The 19,627-nt window shown below is 42.1% G+C and overlaps 1 protein-coding gene across 1 annotated transcript in view; it reads right to left on the reverse strand.

The window, feature by feature from the left end:
* The window catches only part of LOC100408327 (UDP-glucuronic acid decarboxylase 1), a 97,583-nt gene that overhangs the window by 42,994 nt on the left and 34,962 nt on the right, over positions 1–19,627 (reverse strand). The window contains 2 exon segments of the mRNA XM_078348400.1: positions 2,375–2,562; positions 9,044–9,127. Coding sequence (XP_078204526.1) covers positions 2,375–2,534 — 160 coding nt within the window. The 5' untranslated portion in view covers positions 2,535–2,562; positions 9,044–9,127.

Consider the following 19,627-nt stretch of genomic DNA (forward strand, 5'->3'; position numbering starts at 1 on the left):
TCCAAGCAAAAGATCAAGCATCAGTCATTTATTGTATGACTTCATTCAGTGTGTGTGGGCATGTGTGTGGGTATGCATGTTATTTGTATGTGAGTGTGTATGTTCTACACACAGTAACAGAATTGGCGGAAATGGCTTAGAGCAGCTTTGGTATCAAACCTCGCAGTTAAAGAAGATAACTTACTTATGAAAACACCATTTTTACTAAGTTCTGGCTTCTCAGTAGCACTGAAATTGCATAAACAATAGTGTCATAATATAAATGTTTCTTGCCATGTACAAAAAAAGAGAAGAGAGTAATAATATTAATAGGTAGCATTTGGAGAGCACTTAGTGAAATGAGGGCCCAGTACTGTGTTAAGCCCACGTAGTAGTTTTCTATTGCTGCCAATCAAATTTAGAGGCTCAAAAAATAACCATTCGCAATCTGACAGGTCTACAGGACCAGGCACAGTGTGGCTCAGCTGGTTTCAGCTGGTTCTCAGCTCTGCCTGCCCCCAAGGAGAAATGAAGGTGCCAGCAGGGCTGTGTTCCTGTCTTCAGAGGATAATTCAGGATGATGGCAAAATTCAGTTCCCTGAGGCTGCAGGACTGAGGTCGCCTTATAGGCTCTCAGCAGGGAGCTGTTCTTAGCTTCCAGAGGCTGCCAACACTCTCCGGCTCATGGCTCCTTCAAAGCCAGCCAGGGTAGGTCAGGTAGGTCGCACATTCTCCAGCTTCCCTTCTGCCTGGTCTTCCCATGATATCTCTTCTATCCAGTCTCTCTACCTGACTCTTCCATTCTCTGTTGCTGCCTTTGACAGCTCAAGTGACTATGTGGGGGCCAACCCAGATAATCCAGGATCATCCGCATTTTAAAGCCAGCTGGTTCATAACCATGATTCCATCAGCAAACTCCTGTCACAGCAGCACTTAGCATCTTCGGTTGAACATTGGGAAGGGGCACCTTGGCAGGGCACTGTGAGAATCCTACCTGCCAGGCCCTGTCACATGCAGGACTTCAGTTAACCCCACAGAGATCCCAGGAGAAAGTCCAAGAGGAGAGTGAGCCCACCGATCTATAATCTACATAGCTTGTAACACTTTATAAAATCACTGTACAAAAGCTACAGCTTCACCCCAAAATGAATCCCAAATATATTACATAATTGAATGTTTAAAAATGAGGCAAAAATGCAACCAACAAAAGAACACCATGGCTGTTTTCTAAATATTAAATTAAATATTTATCTAATCTTGGACTGGTTAGAGCACAAAGAGAACAGAAGAAATAGCAAAAGGGATATGAACAGATGACACTATGTTATACAATTTCAATCAAACAAAAAGGTAAAAACTAGATTGTGGGAAAAATGCTAAATACAAGCCCAATAGTTAACATTCCTATACAAAGAACTCATACTAAAAGAATATTTTCAAAATGGATTAACAAACCATTTGTATTTCTCTGATGAATTAACATGCTAAAGTCTAACCATATGTAGTAACCAAAGAAATGTTTTCTTTGGTTTTCTATCAAATGAGCAAGATCAAGGTGTTGGCAGACTGGATGCTGTTGAGAACCTGCTTCCTGGTTCATGCATACATCCTCTCGCCATGTTCTCACACAGTGGAAAGGTCAAGTGGGCTCTCTGAGACCTCTTTTATAAAAACACTACTCCCGGTCGGGCGCGGTGGCTCAAGCCTGTAATCCCAGCACTTTGGGAGGCCCAGGTGGGTGGATCACGAGGTCAAGAGATCGAGACCATCCTGGTCAACATGGCGAAACCCCGTCTCTACTAAAAATACAAAAAAATTAGCTGGATGTGGTGGTACGTGCCTGTAATCCCAGCTACTCAGGAGGCTGAGGCAGGAGAATTACCTGAAACCAGGAGGCAGAGGTTGCGGTGAGCCGAGATCGTGCCATTGCATTCCAGCCTGGGTAACAAGAGCAAAACTCCGCCTCAAAAAAAAAAAAAAAAAAAAAAAACACTACTCCCATTTGTGAGGGCTCTGTCTCCATGAACTAATCACCTCCAAAGGCCTCCACCTCCTAACACCATCACCGTGGTGCTTGGGATGCCAATATATGAATTTGCGGGGACACCAACAGTCAGACCATAGCAGATGCATACTACGGGGAAGGCTTCTTCAATAGGTCCACGAGGCTCAGGACCAAGGGTGCCATGTAAGAGACAAGACACTATTCACACTGTTATAACCACTCTTTATCACAGAGACTAGGACAGCACCTCATACACTGAGACATTTCAAAAATAAAACCCAACATAGCATTCAACGTGCTGAGTCAGACAGCTTACCCTTGGGGATCCCACAGCTCTGGCGAGGCCACCTGCAGAGCTCTGAGTGATAAAAAGGTGCAGTTTTCACTCACCCTCGATGTAGTGGGGCTCCATCAGGTCGTGGTTAATCAGGTTGAAGTTCTCATGTCCAATCTAGTGCTCCACATTTCTCTTCCTGCCCATGAAGAAATTGTCCACCACCGTCACCTCATGGCCATCCATCATGAGTTTGTCAGTTAGATGGGAGCCCATGAACCCTGCACCTCCGGTTATCTGTGTCCTGACAGCATGTGCAGAACATTCCCAGAAAAAGCACATGAGAACACAGTGAGGACCAGCTCCGTGGAGAGACATCTCTGGTGCAGCCACCACTTAAAACTCAGGAGCAAGGTGAGGAAGGAAGACAGCAAAGGTTTTAAAGTAGCATCTTGACTCTTTTTTTTTTTTTTTTTTAATTTTTTATTGGATTTTAGGTTTTGGGGTACATGAGCAGAGCATGCAAGACAGTTGCGTAGGAACACACATGGCAGTGTGATTTTCTTTCCTTCTCCCCTTCACCCACATTTGGCATTTCTCCCCAGGCTATCCCTCCCCACCACCCCCTCCCACTAGCCCTCCCCTTTTCCCCCCAATAGACCCCAGTGTTTAGTACTCCCCTTTCTGTGTCCATGTGTTCTCATTTTTCATCACCCGCCTATGAGTGAGAATATGCGGTGTTTCATTTTCTTTTCTTGTGTCAGTTTGCTGAGGATGACGTTCTCCAGATTCATCCATGTCCCTACAAACGACACAAACTCATCATTTCTGATTGCTGCATAATATTCCATGGTGTATACGTGCCACATTTTTCCAATCCAGTCTATTATCAATGGGCATTTGGGTTGATTCCAGGTCTTTGCTATTGTAAACAGTGCTGCAATGAACATTCGTGTACATGTGTCCTTATAGTAAAACGATTTATAGTCTTTTGGATATATACCCAGTAATGGGATTGCTGGGTCAAATGGAATTTCTATTTCTAAGGCCTTGAGGAATCGCCACACTGTCTTCCACAATGGTTGAACTAATTTACACTCCCACCAACAGTGTAAAAGTGTTCCTTTTTCTCCACATCCTCTCCAGCATCTGTTGTCTCCAGATTTTTTAATGATCGCCATTCTAACTGGCGTGAGATGGTATCTCAATGTGGTTTTGATTTGAATCTCTCTGATGACCAGTGACGATGAGCATTTTTTCATATGATTGTTGGCCTCATATATGTCTTCTTTCGTAAAGTGTTTGTTCATATCCTTTGCCCACTTTTGAATGGGCTTGTTTGTTTTTTTCCAGTAAATCTGTTTGAGTTCTTTGTAAATTCTGGATATCAGCCCTTTGTCAGATGGGTAAACTGCAAACATTTTTTCCCATTCTGTTGGTTGCCGATCCACTCTAGTGACTGTTTCTTTCGCCGTGCAGAAGCTGTGGAGTTTCATTAGGTCCCATTTGTCTATCTTGGCTTTTGTTGCCAATGCTTTTGGTGTTTTGTTCATGAAGTCCTTGCCTACTCCTATGTCCTGGATAGTTTTGCCTAGATTTCCTTCTAGGGTTTTTATCATGCCAGGTCTTATGTTTAAGTCTTTAATCCATCTGGAGTTAATTTTAGTGTAAGGTGTCAGGAAGGGGTCCAGTTTCTGCTTTCTGCACATGGCTAGCCAGTTTTCCCAACACCATTTGTTAAAGAGGGAATCCTTACCCCCTTGCTTGTTTTTGTCAGGTTTATCAAAGATTGTATAGTTGTAGATATGTTGTGTTGCCACCGGTGCCTCTGTTTTGTTCCATTGGTCTATATCTGTTTTGGTACCAGTACCATGCTGTTTTGATTACTGTAGCCTTGTAGTATAGTTTGAAATCCGGTAGTGTGATGCCCCCGCTGTGTTCTTTTTGCTTAGAATTGACTTGGCTATGCCGGCTCTCTTTTGGTTCCATATGAAGTTCATGGTGGTTTTTCCAGTTCTGTGAAGAAAGTCAATGGTAGTTTGATGGGGATAGCGTTGATTCTGTAAATTACCTTGGGCAGTATAGCCATTTTCACGATATTAATTCTTCCTAACCATGAACATGGAATGTTTCTCCATCTGTTTGTGTCCTCTCTGATTTCGTTGAGCAGTGGTTTGTAGTTCTCCTTGAAGAGGTCCCTTATGTTCCTTGTGAGTTGTATTCCGAGGTATTTTATTCTTTTTGTGGCAATTGTGAATGGCAGTTCGTTCTTGATTTGGCTTTCTTTAAGTCTGTTATTGGTGTAGACAAATGCTTGTGATTTTTGCACACTGATTTTATATCCTGAGACTTTGCTGAAGTTGCTTATCAGTTTCAGGAGTTTTTGGGCTGAGGTGATGGGGTCTTCTAGGTATACTATCATGTCATCTGCAAATAGAGACAATTTGGCTTCCACCTTTCCTATTTGAATACACTTTATTTCTTTTTCTTGCCTGATTGCTCTGGCTAGAACTTCCGGAACTATATTGAATAGGAGTGGTGAAAGAGGGCATCCTTGTCTAGTGCCAGATTTCAAAGGGAATGCTTCCAGTTTTTGCCCATTCAGTATGATATTGGCTGTTGGCTTGTCATAAATAGCTTTTATTACTTTGAGATACGTTCCATCGATACCGAGTTTATTGAGGGTTTTTAGCATAAAGGGCTGTCGAATTTTGTCAAATGCCTTCTCTGCGTCAATTGAGATAATCATGTGGTTTTTGTTTTTGGTTCTGTTTATGTGGTGAATTACGTTGATAGACTTGCGTATGTTGAACCAGCCTTGCATCCCCAAGATGAATCCTACTTGATCATGGTGAATAAGTTTTTTGATTTGCTGTTGCATTCGGCTTGCCAATATTTTATTGAAGATTTTTGCATCTATGTTCATCATGGATATTGGCCTGAAGTTTTCTTTTCTTGTTGGGTCTCTGCTGGGTTTTGGTATCAGAATGATGTTGGTCTCGTAAAATGATCTGGGAACTATTCCCTCTTTTTGGATTGTTTGAAATAGTTTTAGAAGGAATGGTACCAGCTCCTCTTTGTGTGTCTGGTAGAATTCGGCTGTGAACCCGTCTGGACCTGGGCTTTTTTTGTGTGGTACGCTCTTAATTGCTGCCTCGACTTCTGACCTTGTTATTGGTCTATTCATAGTTTCAGCTTCCTCCTGGTTTAGGCTTGGGAGGACACAGGAGTCCAGGAATTTATCCATTTCTTCCAGGTTTACTAGTTTATGTGCATAGAGTTGTTTGTAATATTCTCTGATGACGGTTTGAATTTCTGTGGAATCTGTGGTGATTTCCCCTTTATGATTTTTTATTGCATCTATTTGGTTGTTCTCTCTTTTATTTTTAATCAATCTGGCTAGTGGTCTGTCTATTTTGTTGATCTTTTCAAAAAACCAGCTCTTGGATTTATTGATTTTTTGAAGGGTTTTTCGTGTCTCAATCTCCTTCAGTTCAGCTCTGATCTTAGTTATTTCTTGTCTTCTGATGGGTTTTGAGTTTCTTTGATCTTGCTCCTCTAGCTCTTTCAATTTTGACGATAGGGTGTCAATTTTGGATCTCTCCATTCTCCTCATATGGGCACTTATTGCTATATACTTTCCTCTAGAGACTGCTTTAAATGTGTCATAGAGGTTCTGGCATGTTGTGTCTTCATTCTCATTGGTTTTGAAGAACTTCTTTATTTCTGTCTTCATTTCATTGTTTACCCAGTCAACATTCAAGAGCCAGTTGTTCAGTTTCCATGAAGCTGTGCGGTTCTGGGTTGGTTTCTGTATTCTGAGTTCTAACTTGATTGCACTATGGTCTGAGAGGCTGTTTGTTATGATTTCAGTTGTTTTGCATTTGTTGAGCAGTGCTTTACTTCCAATTATGTGGTCAATTTTTGAGTAGGTGTGATGTGGTGCTGAGAAGAATGTATATTCTGTGGATTTGGGGTGGAGAGTTCTGTAAATATCTATCAGGTTTGCCTGCTCCAGGTCTGAGTTCAAGCCCTGGATATCCTTGTTAATTTTCTGTCTGGTTGATCTGTCTAATGTTGACAGTGGAGTGTTAAAGTCTCCCACTATTATTGTGTGGGAGTCTAAGTCTCTTTGTAAGTCATTAAGAACTTGCCTTATGTATCTGGGTGCCCCTGCATTGGGTCCATATATGTTTAGGATCGTTAGCTCTTCTTGTTGTATCGATCCTTTTACCATTATGTAATGGCCTTGTCTCTTTTGATCTTTGTTGCTTTAGAGTCTATTTTATCAGAGATGAGAATTGCAACTCCTGCTTTTTTTTGCTTTCCATTAGCTTGGTAAATCTTCCTCCATCCCTTTATTTTGAGCCTTTGTGTATCCTTGCATGTGAGATGGGTTTCCTGGATACAGCACACTGATGGGTTTTGGATTTTTATCCAATTTGCCAGTCTGTGTCTTTTGATTGGTGCTTTTAGTCCATTTACATTTAGGGTTAATATTGTTATGTGTGAATTTGATACTGCCATTTTGATGCTAAGTGGCTGTTTTGCCTGTTAGTTGTTGTAGATTCTTCATTATGTTGATGCTCTTTAGCATTTAGTGTGATTTTGGAATGGCTGGTACTGGTTGTTCCTTTCTATGTGTAGTGCCTCTTTTAGGAGCTCTTGTAAAGCAGGCCTGGTGGTGACAAAATCTCTGAGTACTTGCTTGTTCGCAAAGGATTTTATTGTTCCTTCACTTCTGAAGCTCAGTTTGGCTGGATATGAAATTCTGGGTTGAAAGTTCTTTTCTTTAAGAATGTTGAATATTGGCCCCCACTCTCTTCTGGCTTGTAGTACTTCTGCCAAGAGATCTGCTGTGAGTCTGATGGGCTTCCCTTTGTGGGTGACCCGACCTTTCTCTCTGGCTGCCCTTAGTATTTTCTCCTTTATTTCAACCTTGTTGAATCTGACAATTATGTGCCTTGGGGTTGCTCTTCTTGCAGAATATCATTGTGGTGTTCTCTGTATTTCCTGCATTTGAGTGTTGGCCTGTCTTGGTAGGTGGGGGAAGTTTTCCTGGATGATGTCCTGAAGAGTATTTTCCAGCTTGGATTCATTCTCTTTGTCCCCTTCTGGTACACCTATCAAACGTAGGTTAGGTCTTTTCACCTAGTCCCACATTTCTTGGAGACTTTGTTCATTCCTTTTTGTGCTTTTTACTACTCTAATCTTGGTTTCTCATTTAATTTCATTGAGTTGGTCTTCGACTTCAGATATTCTTTCTTCTGCTTGGTCAATTCGGCTATCGAAACTTGTGCATGCTTCGCGAAGTTCTCGTATTGTGTTTTTAAGCTCCTTTAATTCATTCATATTCCTCTCTAAGTTATCCATTGTTGTTATCATTTCCTCATATCTTTTTTTAAGTTCCTTAGTTTCTTTGCATTGATTTAATACATGTTCTTTTAGCTCACAAAAGTTTCTCATTATCCACCTTCTGAAGTCTAATTCCGTCATTTTGTCACAGTCATTCTCCGTCCAGCTTTGTTCCCTTGCTGGTGAGGAGTTTTGGTCCTTTCTAGGAGGCGAGGTGTTCTGGTTTTGGGTGTTTTCCTCCTTTTTTCGCTGGTTTCTTCCCATCTTTGTGGTTTATCCACTTGTCGTCTGCGTAGTTGCTGACTTTTCGATTGGGTCTCTGAGTGGACACCCAGATTGTTGATGATGAAGTATTTCTGTTACTTGGTTTTCCTTCTACCAGCCTAGCCCCTTCGCTGTACGACTGCTGAGGTCCACTCCAGGCCCTGCTTGTCTGAGGTGCACCTCTAGCAGCTGTGGCACAGTGAGGGATGCTACCCGTTTCTTTTTCTGCTATCTTTGTCCCAGGATGATGCCTGCCAAATGTCAGTCTTTTGGATATAGAGGGGTCAGGGAGCTGCTTGAGGAGACAGTCTGTACTTTTTAGGAGCTCAATTGCTGAGCTGTGAGCTCTGTTGTACATTCAGGGCTTAAGGCTGCTATGTTTGATTCTGCTGCAACAGAGCTCATTAAAAAAACCCTTTTTTTCTCAAATGCTCTGTGTTGGGGGGTTCGGGCTTTATTTTTCGATGTCCGTTGAGGTGTCCTGCCCAGCTAGGAGGCAGACTAGCCACTGTTTGCCTGCCGAGGCTCCGCCCTGCTGTTGTGTGATTCGCCCTGTTCCTGCAGGCTCTGCTGTGGTCTCCGCCACACCCTGCGGCGGAGTCTCTTCATTATAGCGTGTTGCCTCGGCAACGGGAGGCTGCGTCAGCAGTGGGCGTGCATCTCAGTAGGGACGGGTTGCCTCGGCAACGGGAGGCTGCGTCAGCAGTGGGCGTGTATCTCAGTAGGGACGGGTTGCCTCGGCAACGGCTGGCTGCGTCAGCAGTGGGCGTGTATCTCAGTTGGGGCGGGTTGCCTCGGTAGTGGTGGACGCTCCTGCCCCACAGAGCGTTTTGGACCGTCTGCTCGGGATAGTTTGAAATCGCGGTTTTGTTCGTCCCACTGGGTACCCCCAAACGCTCTGTCCCTGCAATCCCCTGCGCTAGCCTACTGTCCAAGTCTCGTTCAGTCTCAAGTCCAGCCCTCTCAAATCTCAGGTTGCCGGTTCAACAGGGCACCCAGACCAGCGCGCCCTGTGGGGATTGCTGGGTAGGGCCGGCCGCCGCCGCCCCGGCTGCCAGCTTCGCCAGGCAGACCTACTGCCTGGTGTCCCGTGTCTTTTTTATACTTGGGAGTTTCCCCGTTCTGTGGGCAACAAAGATCAGTCTGGAAATGCAGCTCCGACTCACCTCTTTGCGGATTCAACGAGAGCTCCAATCCTGGTTGTTCTCACAGCGCCATCTTGAGTCCTCCCTCCAGCATCTTGACTCTTACTGCAGAACAAAGAGGCCACACTATCTGTAAACTCCTAAGCAGCCTTAAATTTCAAACTATCACTCTGGAAAGAAACAGAAAAATTACAGTTTCAAATTTCAAAATGTCTTCGTTGACAGAAAATTTCCCATTAGTCAAAGGTTCTTGTTTTATAACAAACGGGATGCTGGACATAGCTTACATGGCTTTAATATTACCACTGAGAAATTTAAAAATTACTTTATAGAAAAAGCGATTAGCAAAATGCAGGGATTTGGTGAACTACCAAAAAAAAAAAAGCCTTAATATTTAAGTTAGATTCAAAAACCTCATGAAAAATGAGTATCTTTTCAATTGTTTACAAGAAGGAATTAATAAGCAATACATGCTGATGGTAAACCAAAGCCCTAAATGCATTAAGTCCATCGTGTGGTTAAATTCTGAGTGGTGATGTGAACACTGCGTGGTGTCCACTCCCACCCACAGAGTGTGGGGAGGCAGCTGTGAGGGGTCTTGACAGGAACTCAGTAATAACAAAACCTAGATCACTGCAAAGGTGAAAAGTCAACTGTGCTTGAAAAATACTTTTAAGTTGAACATAAGTATTGTATTCAAAATAAATGGTGTAACTAGAGAAGGATAAAAGGGAATTTCATCTGGTGGAAGGTTATGGGCAGTGGGAGTGAAAAGAATAGGCTCAGAAAACAGACTGGCCACGTGCAACTCAATTCTCTAGCCTGCTCTCTACTCTGCCTTCTCTTCACCAAAATTCTCATTCATTTCACCCTTCTGTTTGAAACTGAAAGGATTAATGGGAAAACAGCAATCCTTTCTACCTAAAATAAAAAGTACATGAACTCCCAGGTCTATGGTTTTAAAATATGTAATTCTCCATGAAACTCCGATTTAAAATAAATAAAATCTCATACATGATGAAACATTCATCATGGGTGAGAGTAAAGACACCTGCATTTGGCTGGAATGATAGCTCACACCTGTAATCCCAGCACTTTGTGGGGGGGGTGGGGGGAGGGGGCGGGTTCCAAGACAGGTGGATCACTTGAGATCAGGAGTTTAAGATCAGGAGTTCACTTGAGATCAAGAGTTCAAGACTAGTCTGTCTGACATGGTGAAATCGTCTCTACTAAAAATACATAAAATTAGCTGGACATGATGGTGCACTCCTGTAATCCCCACTACTTGAAAGGCTGAGGCAGGAGAGTCACTTGAACCCAGGAAGTGGAGGTTGCAGTGAGCCAAGATAGCACAGTAAGTCTCCATCTCAAAAAAAAGAAGCCACCTGGATGAAAAAGATCAGGGATAGCAGAGGAGAAGTAAGGGGAGGCTATAACTAAAAATGAAATCTGGGCTGGGTGCAATGGCTTACGCCTATAATCCCAGCACTTTGGGAAGCCAAGGTGGTTGGGTCATTTGAGGCCAGGCATTTAAGATTAGCCTAGGTGACATGGTGAAACTATGTCTCTACTAAAAATACAAAAATTAGCCAAATGTGGTGGCACACACCTGTAATCCCAGCTACCAGGGTGGCTGAAGCCCAAGAATCACTTGAACCCAGGAGGTGGAGGTTATAGTAAGTTGAGATAGCACCACTGCACTCCAGTCTGGGCATCAGAATGAGACTCTATCTCATAAATATATAAATATCCGAAATCCCCCTAACTGAGTAGACCCCCTCTTGGCCAAATGAGACCCCAGAGAAACCTGAAAGTTGAGTTCCCAGACATAATGGGAAGGAAGACTGGACACACCTCACTACAGTTTCTCTTCTGGAGTTCAGACAAAACTGACCAATGTTAATGCTACAACAGAGAACATAAGCAAGACTTAGGGTTGTGTCAGACGGGAGCAAAGTCACATCCCTCTGGGTTGCTCGGACCCAGTGTACTGGTGAACCGACTTCCTCGTCATAACTTAAACATTTCTTTCTGCTGACTCCAAAGTTTTAGGCAAAGATTAACTCCTTTAACCAATTACAAAGTAAAAAAAAAAATCTCTGACTCAGGGAAGTCGAGGATGCAGTGAGCCACAATTGTGCCATTATGCCTGGGTGACAGAGAAAGAATTTGTCTCAAAATAAATAAAATATAAAATAAAATAAACAAATAATCTCTGAACCTACCTATACCTGTCAGCCCCACTTCAAAACAGCCTTCCTGGGCCAAACCAATGTAAAAGCCCCATATATTACTTAATGCCTCCTTGTAACTTCTGCTTCCCTAAAATGTATGAAACTAAACTGTCATCCGACTGCTTAAGGCACACTCACTCGAGATTCTTGGTTTTGTGTTTCCCAGGGCCGCAGTCATACTGGCTCATGATAAACCTCTAAAATATTTTAGGGTTTTGTTTTTTGGTTAACAAAGCCAGCCTCAAGAATAACCATCCCTCAACCACCACCTAAATATGTACATATGCTCTGAGGAAATGCAAATAAAATAGTTAGGACAGGATGGGTGAGAGCAGGCATCCTCATGCTTGATAGCTTTCATTTAGCGTTACCAACAGCACCATGTTCCAAATCCCCTTTGCCTTAGAGATAAGAAACAACACCCAAAGAAGTTCTGTCTTTGACTAAAATCCTCAGAGATCACTAGCTGGGATAGACTAAAGCTACAGTCTAATTATACACTCTCTACCACTTGTCAAGTTGTCTAGTTGGTGTTTCGTCTTAAGGGCTCCCACATTCTACCACTATACCTGAACAATGACTATGAAAAAGGCATTTCCAGAAAAATAATTGAAATTCAAAGTTGACTCACCACTAAAGCTTAACTCACAGGATGAGTTAAGCTTTAGTGTTCATGTTTCTCTTCATGTTATTGCATTTTCCCAAGTTTTCCATGATTTTTACATTTTAAAAAACTGCAACTTTTTAAAGAAATTTAGCCCCTTCGGGCTGGGTGCGGTAGCTCACACCTGTAATCCCAGCACTTCGAGAAGCCGAGGCTGGTGAATCACAAGGTCAAGAGATCAAGACCATCCTGTCCAACGTGGTGAAACCCTGTCTCTACTAAAAATACAAAAAAATTACCTGGGCATGGTGGCACACGCTGGTAGTCCCAGCTACTCAGGAGGCTGAGGCAGGAGAATCGCTTGAACCCGGGAGGCAGAGGTTGCAGTGAGCTGAGATCATGCCACTGCACTCCAGCCTGGCAACAGAGTGAAACTCCATCTTGGGTGGGCAGAGGGGGCGTGGAATTAATCCCTTTTAATATAACTGTTTATGTGCAAATATTTCTGAAAACAAACTGCTCAGTGGCATTCTAACATAATCTCTGGGCTCAAAATACCTGGCAGACAGTTCTGAGACAACAGAGGTGCAGCATATTAAATTATACACAATCACCTCCAACATCTCACTAGACTTAGTACTAATGTAAAATTGTTAGAAGCACCTTGGCTTGACTACAATGCATTGGAATAGTTTTTCTGTAGTAATTTCTTTCTACCTAAAATACTTAAGATTTATATAACATAGCTGGATGGTTACACAATTTTTTTATCCTAATTAATGTTAGCCCATAAGGCAAGTGTTTCAAGTAGAAACAAATTTGGTGAAAGCTTAGCACTTACAAAGTTTCATCAGGAACATTAATCACCAAACCCAAGGATACTCTTTGAATAACAAAGAGCTAATATTCAAAAGAGAGTAGGAGAAAAAAAGTAAGACCTCTTACACTGAGATGGATTAGAACTTACACAGCTTTTCATGCCTTTCCAGAGTAGGGGTTTATCTCAGGGTGCTTTCTTGCTCACTCTTGTGGGTACCAATAGGCAGCTGAAGTGGTCTAGTTCAAGGTCAGCATTCAAACTCATGATGCTTGGCAAATTAGCAAAAAATGATGTATTTCAAAGCAAGCCTCCTCTTTCTGTTGAAGCTGTCCTAAGGCTTACCAATTACTGAAAAGGCTTTAAGTTATAGCAACAACATGTCAGACTTCACATGCCAAATGCCTTTGAAATGTTTAACCTATGAGATGACAGATGAGGGGGGAAAAACTGAGTCTGTTTGCTGTGGTGATGTGTAAAGCAAAATAAATTCTATAATCCTCAGCACTGACAGGAAGATCATTCCATGTGCACATAATAAAAATCATGGCAAGATTTTGCAGCATTCATAGATCAGTGCTGCTATGCTTTTAATGTGTCTACCAAAAGCATGTTTTGGTAACTTAACCCCCAATGCAACAGTGTTAAAAGGGGTGATTAGGTCGTGAGGTGAAGTAAATGGATTAATGCCATAATCAGAGGACTGAGTTTGCTACTGTGGGAGTAGGTTCCACCTAGAAGCATGAGTTCAGTCCCTTTGGTCTCTCTCTGGCCCTCTCTTTACCCAGCTACTATGTGACATAGACATAGGAAAAAGACCCTCACCAGACCACAACCACTTGATCTTCGACTCCCCAGCCTCCAGAAACATGAGCCAATAAATTTATTATAAATTACCCAGTCTTAGATACTCTGTCACAGCAGCACAAAAAGGACGAGAACAGAAAAAGGGGACCAGAGAAATGGTTTGTTGCTTATACAAATACCTGAAAATGTGGAAAAAGCTTTGGAACTAGGTAACGAGTAGAGGCTGGAAAAAGCCTAGACTTCTGTGAATGGAGTGTTAAAGAGACAGTGGTGAGGGCTCAGAGAAGAGCTGTAGGGAAAGTCTTGAACTTCTTAGAGATTACCTGCAATATGACAGTGATCAGAAAACTGTGGAAATATGGACAGTAAAGGCCATTCTGATGAGGTCTCAGATGGAAATGAGGAACACATCACTGGAAATTAGAGTAAAGGCTATTGTTATTACAAAGTGGCAAAGAAACTCGGCTGAAATGTGTCTTGTGTCCCCTGGCTTTATAAAGGCAAAATTAACAAGCCATGAGGTAAGATATTGGGTGGAAGAAATTTCTAAGCAAAGTATTAAAAGAATTGCATGGCTTCTTTTAACTACATAGAGTAAAATAAGAGAAGAGAAAAATGATTTAAAGGCAGACTGTATAACAAAAAGGGAAACAGAATAAAAAAAATTTTTTTTAATCCCCAGCCTTGCCATGTAAAGAATGAAAAAGTGCACGAGAGTACAGACAACCGATCCTTTGATATACAGATTAGCACAGATAGAAGGAAGTCAAGTTCTGTCATGGGAGAATCACCCTGAAGGCATTTCAGAAATCCTCCAGGCAAGTGGGGACCTTGAGGCCAAGGTTTCCAGAGAGGTGTTCGAGGTCAGCATTCATTGCACTGTGCTGCTACAAGTCTCTGCTCCCCTTAGCACTCCTCAGCCACCACAGCTGTGGCCCCAGCCAGTCCAGGCACAGCTCAAGCTACCACTCCAGAAGATATAGGCTGTGCAATTCTACAAGTGTGCAAAATGCAAGAGCCATGAGAACACGGCTTCTTCCATCTAATTTTCAAAAAATGTCACGAATAGCCCAGGAGTGGGTGGGAGGTAGCAGAGGGTAGGCAGACTCATTGCAGTGATACAGCTGCCACCAAGACCCCAGAACTGTAAAGTTACCAGCATGTAACACCAGTATGGGGAAGCTACAGGCACAGAACCCCAACTTGTGAAAGCTGCCAGGTGGACTGAGCCCAGCAAAGCCACAAGCTGGGGGTTCCCCAAGTCCTTGGAGGTCCGACCCCCACCCTAGTGTAGCCAGGATTCGGGTCACGAAGTCAAGATTATCGGGAGGATTACAATTTGATCTTGTTTGCCCTGTTGAGTTTTGGGCTTACTTGGGACCAGTTACCCTGTTCTTTCCTATTTCTCTCATTTGGAATGGGAATGTTTATCCTATGCCTCTTCCACCATTGTATTTCACAAGTAGATAACTTCTTTTGATTTCACAGGCTCAAAGCTGGAGAGAAATTTGCCTTAAAATGAATCATGCCTTGAATTTTACCCAAATGATATTTAGATGAGACTTTGGACTTTCACGCTGGTGCTGGAACAAGTTAAAATGCTGGGTTATTGAGATGAAGTAAATGTATTTTGCATGTGAAAAGGACATAAATTTGACAGACCACAGCCAGAATGCTCTGTGGGTTTGAATGTGTCCCCGAAAAAATCACGTGCTGGAAATTTAATTCCCAACAGCACTGGGAGGTGAGGCCTAATGAGAAGTTATTAGGCTATGAGGGCCCACCCTCATGAATGAATTTATGTGATTATTGTGGCAGTGGGTTATGTGTAAAAAAATGAGTTGGTTCCCTTTGTCTCTATCATCCTCTCTCTGCCCTTCTGCCACGGGATAATGCAGCAAGAAGACCCCTTGATATTGGACCTGCCAGCCTGCAAACTGTAAGCCAGTGGTAAATTTTTACAGCAGCACAAAACAAACCTAGAAAAGTAGACTATAAGATTTGTGTTCAAGCTGACAACATGGCAACAAAAGATTAGAAAAATTAACTTTTCTACGCTACTTGTGACACTAATATATTTCCAAATTCATACTCAAATGCAAATACCTTTTTGATGCAATAGAAATAACCTCAAAAGAGGAACATAGAAGAATTAACAGATTTCAGAGTCTGCTCACAGCGAGAGTTACATAAGCCATCTCAAAGGCAAGAGACTTCTATAACCTCCAGAAGAACAGAGAGATTATATGGAGCAACAGTCTAATATCAATTCAGGGCTGACAGTAATGTTTTAGGGATTCAGTCCTACCGCCTAGGTGATGGGTAAAAGAACAAAGCAACCTGTGTACCAGTCATTTCAACATCAAGGTCATATGTAAAACATTTCTTGTTGAATTGCAGTGTAAAGTGTTCCGCAGACCTGTTCCCCAGGGAAACAACCAGAAATGGTCCACACTGTTTTTTTAATTAACCATTAAAAGTCTCTGGAAATTGTGCTAAGCATGTACAGCAAATGAAGTAGCATGTATTCAAGAAAATGTAAAATTCACCTTGGGAGGCCAAGGCGGGCAGATAACCTGAGGTCAGGAGTTTGAGACCAGCCTGGCCAACATGGTGAAACCCCATCTCTACTAAAAATACAAAAATTAGCTGGGCATGGTGGCACACGCCTGTAATCACAGCTACTTGGGAGGTTGAAGCAGGAGAATCACTTTAACTTGGGAGGTGGAGATCACAGTGACCCAAGATAATGCCACTGAACTCCAGCCTAGGTGATAAAGCGAGACTCTTTCTCAAAAAAATAAAATAAAATATAAAATTGAGTAAGAAGAGCAAGATTCTGCAACACTTGAGTCCATTCCCCACAGTTTAGAGTGGAGAATGTGCTGGGTGTGGCCAATAAAATGAGAACCCCAGTCAAAAGATATGGTCTCTCACCAGAAGGGCCACGTGGCAGTACTTCCCAGACAGGGAAGGCTGATAATAATAGGATTCCAATCACTGTTGCCCCATCTTGCTTAGAGGGGAGAAGTTCCATGCCAAGAGAATCAAGGAAAAAAACCAGGAGCTACAGCACCCTGATTATAAAACAGAGGTGTTGCTCCCACCCCAGCTCCAGGGCAGGGGCTCGGAGGTTTTCCGGAGGGACAGAGGTACTGAAAACAGCGCACTCAAATGCTCTTCCTAAAAGAGCTGACTTTATTTAAAAGAGAAAGTGGGGAAGTTCAAGCATAAGGCTGTTCTCAAGAACAATGGAGATTTAGATGGTAAGCAATAAATAGAAGGCAGCAGATCTATGAGAATAAAAAGCTAAATCCGAGGCCAGCTTGCCTAACAGAGAGAACCAGGGAGAAGAAACCTTCTGGCATCAGAACAAATCTCAAAGACTGGTCTCAAAATCTGCCTCTGCCAAGGGGACAGAGTTTAACTGGGTCAGGCTGAAGAGCAATTTAAAACCCACAACACTGATAAAAAATAAAGCAATTAGCCAGCAACCACTGCTGCCTAACAGCTGGGTGAGATACTGCACAGGCTTAACAGAGAAATCGGGGAAAGAGACTGTCAACACAAGCCTGTTAGAAGCACCATGTTCCAAGGAGGCGTGGCCAAGGCTACATCCCTCTGAGAAACAACAGTTAAAGCTTCACGCTGGAGTGGCAGGGGAGGGAATAGGAAACACTTTACTAAAATAGACCAGACAAGTCACTAAATAAGCAAATAAAAGAAAAACAAGTTGGGGAAGGTGGGGGTTGGGATGAGGGCATAATATCCAGAAGTGCTACAATATACTACCTAAAATGCCCAGATTTCTACAATAAATTACAAGACATGCAAAGAAACAGAAATGTGTGACCCATAAACAGAAAACAAACAAACAAACAAAAAAAGCAACAAAAATTGTCTATGTGAAGGCCCAGATGTTGGATATAGTAAAGACACCAAAGCAACCACTGTAAATAGTAGGTTCCGGCAAAAGTCACTGCAGTTTTTACCATTAAAAATAAGGGCAAGTGTTCAAAGAACCAAAGAAAACCATGCTTAAAGAAGTACATAGATAATAAGGAGACATTACAGAATAGAAACGAATTGAAATTATGGGGTTGAAAAATATCATAATTGAAAATTAAAAATTAAACAGAAGAATTCAACAGTTGATTCGAACTAGGCTAAAGAATCAGCAAACTTAGATTGAAAAGGGTTACGGAACCCAAAGATCAAAGAAAATATAGGAAACTAAACAGAGCCTCAGACAAATACAGGACACCAATAAGTGCATCAACATGCATGCTGCACTGGGAGTGTAAGAAAAGAGAAAGGAATACAAACTGTATTCAAAGAAATAATGACTGAAAACTCCTCAGAATTGATGAACATATTAATGTACATATTCAAGAAGTTCAAGGAACCACAAGTAGAATGAGCACAAACAAAAATAGTTGCACACAGATACATCATTCCAGAAATGCCACAAACCAAAGACAAGATAAAATTTTGAAAGCAGCTATGCCAGGTTGAATATTGTCCTACAAAATTTATGTCTTTCCCAGAGCTTCAGAATGTGACCTTATTTAAAAATAGAGCCTTTGTAGATGTATTTACTTAAGATAAGGTTATACTGGCTGAGGGTGGAACCTTAATCCAATATAGAGTCATGCAAGGACCCATGTGCTGCTGGAGGCAGAGACCACAGTGATGCCTCTACAAGCCAAAGAACATGAAGGCAATACAAGAAGCTGGAAGAAAAGCACAGAAAAAATTCCCCTCAGCCTTCAGAGGAGGATGGGTATGGCCTTGGTGACACCTTGATTTCAGACTTCTACCTTCTAGAACTGTGAGGGATTAAATTTCTGCTGTTTTAAACCACTCAGATGGTGGTAACTGTTACACCAGTCCTAGGAAATTCATACAGCAGAAAAAGAAATATGACTTGTCACATATGAGGGAACCCCAATATGATTAACAGCTGGCTCACTGCAACAAATAATGGAGAAAGCAGTGGATGGCATATGTATTAGTTCATTTTGTGCTGCCGTAAAGGAATGCCTGAAGCAGGGTGATTTATAAAGCAAAGAGGTTTATTTGGCACATGGTCCTGCAGGCTGTACATGAAGCATGGCTCCAGCACCTACTTCCAGTGAGGGCTTCAGAGAGCTTTCAATCAAAGTAGAAGGCTAAGGGGGAGCAGGTATGTCACATGGCAAGAGAGGGAGGAGAAGTGGGTCCCATACTCTTTTTTAACAATCAGATCTCATGTGAACTCATTACAGTGGGGTGTGCACCAAGCCATTCGTGAGGATCTGTCCCCATTACCCAAATGATTCCCACTAGGCCCTACCTCCAACACTGGAGATCAAATTTCAGCATGGGATTAGGAGACTGGAACAAATATCCAAACTCTATCAACATATTTAAAGTGTAAAAATAAACTGGCAGTCAATATACAACTGACTTTATATTCCACCAAAGAATCTTACATACAACCAAAAATAACTTTCAAAAATAAGACAACCCTAGCTAAACAAAAAATGAGAGTTCATTGCTAGCACACCTACTGCACAAGAAATACTAAAAGATGTTCTTCAGAGTGAAAGTAGTAACTGGATTCCACAGGGAATAAGAACAGTAACTAGATTCCACAGGGAAAAAGAAGGGAAAGGTACCGAATACAAAGTTAGTTAAGTACAAGGCATTTACTCAATGACTCACCTAGAGCAACTTCTAGTCTTCTAAGCTCCATTTGCAGTAAGTGGCCTACACAGATGAACACAAATACTTATCTTTGTTATAACTACCTACAGTATTCAGTACAGCAACATGCTGTACAGGTTTGTAGGTAAGAGCAATAGATCATACCATGTAGCCTAGGTGTGTAGCAGGTTGTACCATTTAGGTTTGTGTGGGTCCACTCTATGATGCTCACAGAACGACAAAATCACTTAACAATGCATTTCTCAAAATGTATCCCCAGTGTCAAGTGATGTTTGACTGTACATTTATGGTAAACTGATTTTCAACAAAATCAGGGTGCCAGGAAAACTCAATGGACAATACTTAGTCTCTTGAACAAATTGTGCTGAACAACTGGACAGCCATTTGCAACAGAATGATGACCTAATATCCCATTCAAAAATCAGCTCAAAATA

The sequence above is a fragment of the Callithrix jacchus genome, chromosome 14 (assembly GCF_049354715.1).
Source record: "Callithrix jacchus isolate 240 chromosome 14, calJac240_pri, whole genome shotgun sequence".
NCBI classification, from domain to species: domain Eukaryota; kingdom Metazoa; phylum Chordata; class Mammalia; order Primates; family Cebidae; genus Callithrix; species Callithrix jacchus.